The following is a 10562-nucleotide window of genomic DNA, read 5'->3' as shown; positions in this document are numbered from 1 at the left end:
TATAGCAAGATTCTGCAATTACGGACACCTACAGATGCACATCTATAGCGGTCTGCAATTTTGCACGCTCCCATAGACTGCGGATGGGAATGGAACATGTTGTATATTTTGCGGATCATTTCTACGGCCCGGACACATCCGTAAATATATGGAAATGTGTCCGTGGCCTATAGAAACGAATGGGTCAGCAGATTATCTGTAATTACGGATAAAAGCTATGGTCGTGTGGACACACAGCGTATAGAGCTAATTTAACAATTCTGTAGGCTCTTCAGCCGAAATCTCCTAGAATTCCTGGCTGGCTATATGTCTTCACAGAGCTTGCTCTGATGAATAGCAGCAGTTTTTTTTTTTTTACCAGGCAGCATGCTATAGGAAAAATCAAAAGAAGCTCAGTTCCCATACGGCTTGGTGATGTGTCGGACAACAAACTTGTCTACCGTTTCCAATGACAAGCAGCAGAATTGTGAATGCAGCTCTTGGCTATAATACAATCTGTAAATCAAGATCAGCACAACGAATAAAATATAAAGTATTCAGAATGTTACTCAATTTATGTAAATCATAAAATCGCACTCAAAACAGATATACCCTTAAAAGTACAGTAGTTATAAAGCAGCTAGAGGAACACACTTTCTCCAATTATTAGGATCTTTATATAACTATACATGAATGCCCTTTTCCCCATAAAACATAACATTTGACTTTGGCCTGAAAGGTTTAAATGGTTACCGATAACACTTGTTTCAGCGCAAGACCTCATTAAGACGAGCATATAGTACTTGTGATTAACTCCCCATATTCCAGACAACCACCCCTCCTGGTTAAATTGAACAGTGTTGCGGGGGGGGGGGGGGGGGTCAGGGTCCAAGTATTATACCCAAAACACAGAGAGTTAAGCACTAGTACAATATGCTCGCCTGAATGCGGTCTTTCATTATTCCGTGCCATTATCCTTGAAGCAAATACCACTTTTTGATCTAATCTATTGCCACAATGATTTGATAAACTGTAAAATTTGGAGCCTTAAAGAAAAAAAAAAAAAAAAATCCAAAAGATGCAAGAACCTACTACCTACCTGCATATATTTATTAACGATTTGTACCATTAATACATGTGCCAATGTTAGTAAGTAGTGTGTGTGTGTAGTATTTATTCAGCTTACATAATAAATTCAACCTGTATTTTATATATATATATAGTGAACCTTTTAAGTCTTTAAAAGCCTTCTCAATACTACATGGCATGAACCATGTTCCAACTGTAAAAACAAACCGGGTGTCTTAAGAAAGCACTGACTTAGTCATTTGTGCAATAATACACATTAGATAAAAGTTTTCCCTTTGTTTTGAAGGTTCGGTCAACCTCAATAAATCGTTGTGCTTTGTGCACCCTCATTTACGGCTGCCGTGTTTTTTGGGTAAATCAAGTTCATGGACCTGATAAAGTAGTCGCATATTTCAATACTATGACAAACGCTGCAGCTATAAAGAATATAAGAGGTAGCAAAACGGCCTGAGTCATGCAGATATTTAAAAAGGTTGATATTTGTACAGGAAAAATTTGAGCGCATGTTGAATTTATCCGAATAAGGCTCCACTGAAGATATAACATTTCTTATTTGCATGCCATGTGGCAGATTCAATACTAAAAAACAAAAACCTCAAAATGGGTGTCAAAGTAACAAAAAAAAAAAAAGTATAAAATTTACTGACACCAATCTGATATTATGTAAGTTTCAGGACAGACCCATTTGCAGTTTCGGACTTTTCAAAACGGAACCCATCCCTGTTTCACTGAAAGTATTTAATGTTGACCTTACACAAAGCATTGAAAGGGTTAAGATCTGAATTGCTTAAGACATTAAAAAAAAAAAATTAATGAGTTTATTTTATATTACTGTTAAGTGCAACGTTTCACGTGCTCTAAAACATATTCTGGAAAATGGAGACTGCATACTTGTAAGCCATCCAGCTTGCAAGGCATTCTGGGATATTCATCCTCTTTCCATTTGTTCTCCTCTGGGTCAAAAGTTAGGATGGAGTCGCTGTAATGACCATTATAACAGAGTCCACCAAGCACCATGATCTGTTTATCCAGCACAGCAACTCCATGACCACTTCTGCCAATGGGCATAGACGCCAGAATAGTCCACTGATCTGCAACAGGGTCATAAACCTCTGTAGAGGGACAACCCTGTGATTCAAAAGACGCTCTTAAAATAACACATACACCACCAAAGACATACAGCTTGCCATTGTAAGATATCATCTTGTGAAAACACCGGGCATAGTTCATTTTGCACTTATTTTCCCAACAGTTTGTATGCACCTGGGTTCTCCGAGTTCTCTGTTCTACGGTTCCTTCTTTACTTGGGTCAAACACACAAACTTGCTTGGAAGTTGAAGAGGATGTAATCCCGCCAGTGATAAACAATTTATTGTTGAGAACGGTGCCCTCATGGCCATACTTATTTACTGGATAAGGATCTACAAATTCCCATTTGTTTTCTACTATATCATAGCGCTCCGTTGAATAAAAGGTTTCATCTCTCGTCCTTCCAGCGACTGCATAAATATATCGCCCAATAACACCCACTGCAAACTCAGATCGAGGCACAGACATATCCGACATTCGCACCCAACTGTTTTGACGTGGGTCATATCGGAATACTTTTGATGAAGCGTGAAATTCTCCATCTGGGCCCAGTTCTTCTCCTCCAAGTAAGAAGACAAAGTTGTTGACAATAGCCAGGCAATCTGGCCGTAGCGGTACCAGAGGTCCTTCAAGTTCCCACCAAACCCGCGGCTTGTGCAAAAGAAGAATTTTGCTATTAACCATGCTATGTCCAATCATCCCTCGAAACACCGCTGTATGAGGTTTAGCTGAGCGAATGTGGTTGGACTTCATCTCCATTAAGGGTTGCTCACTTACATTGTGAAAGTAGTTTAGTGCCTGTTCAACCTCATGCCTCAACTGGCGTGAATATCTGTAGAACTCCGAGGTTTTCACCTGAAAGAAAAAAAAACAAATATGTGCCATGTAAGAAAACGCCGTTATAAAAGGTAGTGTCTACATACGGCCCACTAACTTTGGTGTGCATCTACATTACAGTCATACCAGAGTCTTAAACTATCTTTGTGTTTGGCCTGGTGACTAAAGGAAATTAGCACAATAGCAAATCTGCACTCCCACAATATAACCAATAAAAAATAAATAAAATTGAAAAAAAAGGAAAAAGTCTGATTCCCTTGCCCTCTTCTATTCCTAAAACCAAGATGGCACAAACCTAAATTCTAGAAACATCCGTAAGCGCTACAAAGGCACACACACAAAAAAAAAAAGTGTTCAAAGCCACTTAATAAAAACCAACATACATACATAAAACATTCACATATATGTATACACACAAGTACAAGACAGAAGGCAGGGAACAACGACTACGCTATTGATTCCGCCAAAAAACACAGAAACCTTACGGAACGGACACAGACCATTAGCAACGGAAGCATTACCATTGAAATCAATGGTAATGGAAAGCTATGGTTTCCATTCATTGGCTTCCCTGCGGAAAGCCGAAGCAGATGTGAACAAAGCCTTACTGGTAAGAAGAAGGTTTAGGACTATACAAATATAATGAACCATCTAAATTATAATCAAACACAAAATAAAACGTATGTTATAGCAAATATCAGGTCAGTCAAAGATGCAGTGGTTATCCGTCCTCAATGTAGCACTGCTTTTTTTGGTAGAACGTGACACTTTCTCCTCTTGTCTCAAGGACAGACCTAATTCTTTGAGTGGGTATTAGGCCAAGTTCACACTTTGCAGTGTTGGTGTGGAGCCTAAAAGGGAGAACTTCTATGGAACGCTTTAAAAACTGCTTCAAAACGCAAACGCAGCCTAAAATATCGAGTCCATATCGGGGCATCTACAGTCCTTGTCTGGGATAGGTTCACTGTAGAAGACTGGCTTTACTTCTGTTATCAAGTTAGAAAGTTTGGCTATATATTTTTTTTTGTCAAGTTATGTTTCATCTTCTTCCACCAAAATCATACTTACCTGGTGTCCAAATATTCGGCGTTGCTCTGGCTTCCTACTTCCAGTGCATGACACCCACACGACATTGTCATGATCTGCCTAGTTACAAGTATACAGTAATAATCCATCTGTTGGATATTACATGATCCAGCAGAGGAGAAGAACAACAAGTGAATCTTGACACTACTGTGGGCTGTGTTCCCTTGACCTGCGGAGATCTCCAAATCCTTTAAGTTGGTAATGGACACAAAAGTAATAGAGCCTTGTTTGTTATACTGGCTTTCTCCACTTAAGTGTATTTTTTGTTATACGTTCTATCAATCTTTGTATAAGTGTCCCTTAAATGTCTTCCCCTTGCAGACATACACTACATGCCCAAAAGCAAGTGAACACCTCTTCTAGTTAGTTGGTTCAGCCATATCAATTGGCAAAAGATCTTCGAATTAAATGTGTTATCCTGTGGATAGGTGACAAATGATTTTCGTGGGACAAGTGATAAATGTACCATTGCTACGGGTCCAACCGCCAGACCCGCAGCGATCACGAAAACAAGGGCCCTATGTCCCTGCTTGAATGAAGCGGTTGATACTCGCGTGCACTACCAATACATTCATTTTCTAGTAGAATGATGGAAACAGTCAAGTACAGGGCTCAGCCATCTCAGTTCTATAGAGGATAAATGCAGCAGGAGTGCACACGCGTGACTGATGCTTTATTCTAACAGGGGACACCGGACCCTTGATCTTGTGATCACTGGGGGTTCCAGTGATTGGATCTGGAACAGTCCCTTTAAAAATGTGCAGGCACACAATTTTCAATTACAAAACAGAAGTCGAATGGGTAGCACCGAAGCGTTCAAAGACTTTCAACATGGCACTGTCAGAGGATGCAACATTTACAAAATATCCATTTCTCAAATATCTGCCCTCCTAGAGCTGCTAGGTCAACTAGAAGGGCTGTTATTGTGAAGAGGAAAGATCTGTCCATGCTTGCAACACTCCAAAGTGGCCCTGGAAAGGCCAACAGAAGAGTTGTTCGCAGGAGCTTCATGGATTGAGTTTCCATGACCAAGTAGCCGCATAAGAGCCTGAGATCAGCAAACATAGGCAAGATTGGTGTAAAGGATACGGCCATTGAGACTGGGACAAGTGGAAACCTTCTATAGAGATGAATCAAGCATTACCAACAGAAGGATGGACGAGTTTGGAATTGCTTTAGTAAAGTCTGGAGGTGGAAGAATAATGGGGTGGGTGATATTTCATTGTTCTGACTTAACCCCTAAGTTCCAGCAAATTTTGTAGCAAACAACGGCATTCTAGACAATTGTTTAATTCTACTGTAGTTTGGGGACGAATCTTTCCTATTTCAGCATAACAATGCTCCTGTGCATAAAATGAGGTTCACCGAAAAATGGTTTGTGGAGTTTGGTGTGGAAGAACTTGACTGAGAGGAACATAGCCCTGACCTCAACAATTTTGGATGGATTGGAACGCTAACTTAAAGCCAAGCCTAATCCATCAACATGCCAGGTTCTAAAATCTAGTAGAAAACCTTCCCAGAGGTGTAAAGAAGAACCAAGCTCACATTAATGGCAATGGTTTTGGAATAAGATGTTAATTTCGCCATATACTTTTGGCCACGTACTGTGTTTTGGTTTAATGTATATGCGGTCATCATTCTGTGACCGTCTATACTAATGTAATACATCAAGCGAGAAGAAAGCTTCAGTATTTATGATCTATATACCTATGTTCTCTGCACTCAAACATAGGCTGTATTTCAATTCTGTATGAAGGTGTCAGGTTCAGCGACACACATACATAACTACCACAATTATAGAAAGGTCTAGCGCTAACCACTCAAACCATAAATAAAAACATGCCACTAAATGCAAGACAAAAATAAAAGGATCGTTACGGATTTGATTTAAAAAGGACCACGCTAATATATTTTCTATACAGATCGGTCATTTTTATTTGCTGTAAATATGTAACAAATGATAATGAAAAAAAAAAATCATAAATGATATACAGAAACGAATCACTGTAGGTCAATTCTTACTTCCCTCCTCAATTTGTTTTGCAAATTTCTCTAGTTTGTTACCCAACAGCCCTATTTATATCTTACCTATTGTTGTGATGGTGCCCTAGCTAAGTGAAGAATCTGGTCTAGTACTCACTAACCTTCTCATAGACATGGGATGGAGTCATCAAACAAAACCTGATGTTCTGAATGATGGTATCTGTGTGTCTCCAGCGTCTCCTATCATGTCGCAACCAAGCCTGAACAGCTTCATACAGCTCAATCTCGGGGAACCGACTCAGACGGTCATTGTCCAGGTAGCTCTTGAGCTTTTCGAAGCTAAGGTAGGAGAGAAAGTCAGGTCTAGCCATAAGGGGAACAAAGTTTTCCAACAGAAACGTGTCGAGCTTCTCCCTGACACCTTCAACGTCAACACTGAAGTCATCCAGAAGCCTCATAATCTCTGCACAGTTGTCCAGACAAATTTTAGCCATGAGGAAAGAACAGCAAAACTTTACAACTTCAGTCAACTGAACATACATAGCCGCCTGCAGAATTTCATGGACGGTAGCCATGCTAAGGTCTATGTTACCATAGTACATAAACTGGAGCACATGGCTGAAGCCGGTAGCGGTCAATCCCTTAAGGTAGATCTTGTCCTGATCCCGTTCTCTCATGTCAGCGGTGAACATGATCCGGAAGTAGTCACTCTGAGTGGCCAGCAGCGCTTTATGTGCTTGAAACTGGTGATCCTCTATCACAAGGGTGACATCCACCAACAGGCCTTCCTCATACAGTGCCCTGAACCCTGCAGTGACACTGCTATCATGGATTGAAGAAGAGTACCCTTCCACGTCCCCGGCCATGAATCACCTGAGAAATACATTAGATTATTATTTCATTATTTACGTCAACAATCCAAAAGCATTTCCTACCCTAGTAATGAAACTATTTCTAAAATCACCTACAGTAAATCATACGATACAGTATATGTTAGCATTGCAACTTTATTGGAATTAAAGAACGTGTACACAAGAACAATTGTATCCAGCAATGGAAGGGTCCAGGGAATTGTGCTGAGCATTAAAGCGACCCTCCAGTCCCACGACAACATTTTAAATATGACAGGTAGCATTGAGTAATAAGGATGCACGATGCATCGAAATTTCGATACCGTGCACCCTGAAACGGTTCGATACCGTCAAGTTATGTATTTCGATAGTAAGCTGTGTGACCGCACCGCTTAGTATTGAAATAAATTAAGGGAACATGGCGCACGCACTGTACAGCACCCGCGATGTTCTCTTCCTTCGGCGAGCGCCCTGCTCATCAAGAGTGCCGGCCGCGTGTCAGTAGGAGGGAGGAAGAACGCTCCTCCTTCCTTTCTCTACTGCCACCAATGATAAGCTGAGAACGTGAGAAAGGGGAGGGGACTGTCGCGAGCAGCACAGGTTTCCTGATGAAGTGCCTGTGTCGCTCGCGCTGCAGTATACAGTGACAGACCAGTCCCAGGCAGGTATTAGAGCAGAGTAAAAGACTTAAATAAAGGCACGAGTATTTTTTGCAGCCGGCACTGAGAAACATTGGTGTTAATGTGACCCACATTAACCCCAATGTTACCATTATGTGAGGGAAATGATGAAGTCACTTATCAATGTGAGGCACAGAGCGTTATGAATTTACTACCTCTATATGCCTCACATTAATAGTAATTAACCCCATCATGTACCTTACACATTAATCCAACGTTGCCCATTACAACTGTGAGCAAGGTACTTGATGGGATCACTTACTATAATGAATATAATGGGCACCATTGGGTTAATGCTGCCACTGTCCCGTATTCCCGTGGGGAGGCAGTGACTCACGGCAGAATAGATGACTGATGCTAGGAGCCCGGCTTCTGAACTATGTTGGATCCAGGAAAAGCGGGCGAGATACGGTCTGCATCACACACACCGAACACAGCCATGTGAATGAACCCCATCTTTTCCCTCACACATTAACCCAATGGTGCCCATTATATTCATTATAGTAAGTGATCCCATCGAGTACCTCGCTCACAGTTGTAATAGGCAACATTGGGTTAATAGGTGATACATGATGGGGTTAATTACTATTAATGTGAGGCACGTGGATATTCAAAATTGTTAACACCATGTTCCTCACATCAGAAGATGGAAGGACTTTATATTTGAGGTTTTTTTTGTTTTGTTTTTATTGTTGGCAAAGTATCGTTTTGGTATCGAGTATCGCAATACTACTATAAGTATCGAAATCCAAAATTCTGTTATTGTGACAACCCTATTGGATCATTTTACCTGGTGCCCTCCAGTTGTCCCCCCTCTGCCATTGATCCGGCGCTTTGGGTTCCCCACTGTGTTGTCCCAACATGGCTGCAGCGCATCTTAGACTACGAGATTGAGACACTCCCACTGTTCTCGGATTGGCCAGAGCTTCTCATGTAAGCAGTTCTGGCCAATCCGAGAACAAAGGGAGTGTCTTAGACTCAATCTGTGAAGCGCTGCAGCCATTTCTGGACAACACGGTGAAGACCCCAGAGGGCACAAGGTAAAATAACTCCATATGCACCGTCACATTTATATTTTTGTCCTGGGACCAGAGGGTCGCTTTAAGATCCTATCAAATTCTTACATTAGTGGCCACAAGAAGCAGAGCACATGGTGCAACCAGTCACACGTGTATTGTATTAGCTATTTATCATGAAGCATAAGACAAAGAACTGTTTATTGACAATTTATAGAACTGCACATAACGCATGGACTATGGGCTCTTACTATATTCACTTCCATAAATCGAGCTCAGCAACTAACTGGCTCTTGCCGTATGAACCTTTAAAAGGGGTTTTTCCCACTAAAGCAAGTCATAGCAGATCGCTAGAATATGCTATCAGTTTCTAACTGGTGGCGGTCCGACTGCCAGGACTCCCACCAATTCTTAGAATGCGCTGGTCAAAGCTGTTTTCCATGATTAGAAAAACATTACTGTTTTTTTCCAAAACCAATGGCAAACCCATCAGGTGATGTCTGGGATTGCACACAGCTCTATTGAAGGGAATGAGACTACGCTGCAATACCAGACACCCTGTGGAAAGGTGTGTCACTGTTTTTGGAAGAAAGCGGGCATGTTTTTGTAATCTTGGACAACCCCTTTAAGTGCTGGGGCTTCTTTACCGATTGAAATTGTTTAAGTTTGGATCTCCCTGCACAGCGTTACTCCCAGATACTCGCACCACAGGGAACTACAACACAGACCCGCTCACTTGAACGTAGCCGTGTTGAAGTTCCATGCACAGCGAGTTACCAGGAGCTTCGCTGCATATGAGAATTGCCGAAAGGACTGCAGTCCCTTCTTTTTTGGGATCACACTTCCACCGATCAGAATAGTATGGCATAATGCTGGGATAAGTCAAAACATTCCAAAATGGAAGCGCTTCTTTAAGAATCCACAGCTGCATGGATGAAAGCTCCTGCTCTTAGATGAGGTATATAGCATGGCTGGAGTCTTGCCAAGGTGCCAATACAGTTACTTGGGATACACTACCTGACAACCATAGTTTCAATGGGGTTGTCAAGCAGCATGTTCCTAGCAACCAGCGTCACGGAAATGACTCAGGTCTTAAAACATAACTGCACACATTACGTGGACAGGCCAAGTCTGTCACATGGAGCTGACAGGAAGCCCTACACTCTGTTATGCCGGGGTACAGCGCCACAGCAGCACAGAGTGTCACGGGTAGCCCAGCCCCTTGCCTGTGACTTATTTGTAAAAGGGATCACATGGGAGGAGCATTGATCCTTATATGGAATAGCCGGTGCGTGCAGTGCAGGGCACAATACTCACCTACCAGCCCGTACACTGAAGGGATGCGTCCTGCACAGCCCAGCAGTAGATGTAACATCCGGCCTTTATCTTCTACACGTCTCAGCCGCTACTCCGTGTCCGCCTCACAGACACATGCTCACCGCATCCCCGCCACACTTGTCTGCCTTCTAGCTCCGCTATCCACCCAGACAGCAGCACCTTACTACCTTCAGCGTTCAGGCCAAAAAGCAACCCCGGAAGTCGTGTCACAGCACAGTACATTCTCATTGGTAGATTTTCAGTATGTGCATATCTGATTGGCTGACTTATTTTCGTCCCATCCGCCCTTTTCCTCAGGACTCACCGTTTCCCGTAAAGGATGGATTTTCCCTTAGTAAATATGGCGGAAACGCCCCACCCCTCCGATGGGTAGTAGGTAAAGGGCGGAGCGTACCCCGGCATCCTGTTCTGTGTGGTGTAGCTGTTGTTGTACAGCAAAGATATGTTTGTTTGTTTACATTTAGCTTCATTTCCATGCCCTCCAACATTCATCAGCGTCTTAATCGGGGGCAAAGTAGTTTTATTTATTACGGGTTCAGTGTGTAGAACTTTTATTGATACATTGCAGCCCAAAACCAGAAATAATTCAAAAATAAAGCCATAACTTTTTTATT

At 42.0% G+C, this 10562-nt stretch overlaps 1 protein-coding gene across 2 annotated transcripts; it reads right to left on the bottom strand.

Moving 5' to 3' along the window:
- Nucleotides 1-1787: 1787 nt before the first annotated feature.
- On the bottom strand, nt 1788-10148 carry KLHL15 (kelch like family member 15). Of its 2 annotated transcripts, none has more exons than XM_075854054.1 (3): nt 9928-10148; nt 6225-6936; nt 1788-3012 (listed from the first exon to the last, which is right to left on the bottom strand). In XM_075854054.1, the coding sequence occupies exons 2-3, from the start codon at nt 6927-6929 to the stop codon at nt 1903-1905; spliced, it is 1815 nt and encodes a 604-aa protein (XP_075710169.1). In that variant the 5' UTR covers nt 6930-6936; nt 9928-10148; the 3' UTR covers nt 1788-1902. The 2 variants fall into 2 exon arrangements, with proteins under 2 accessions (XP_075710169.1, XP_075710170.1); XM_075854055.1 differs by having other exon boundaries at nt 9932-10148.
- Between the last annotated feature and the right edge of the window lie 414 nt (nt 10149-10562).

The sequence above is a fragment of the Rhinoderma darwinii genome, chromosome 2 (genome assembly GCF_050947455.1).
Source record: "Rhinoderma darwinii isolate aRhiDar2 chromosome 2, aRhiDar2.hap1, whole genome shotgun sequence".
NCBI lineage: Eukaryota > Metazoa > Chordata > Amphibia > Anura > Rhinodermatidae > Rhinoderma > Rhinoderma darwinii.
Note: the sequence above shows the minus strand (reverse complement) of the source record. Positions and strands in the feature narration are given on the sequence as shown.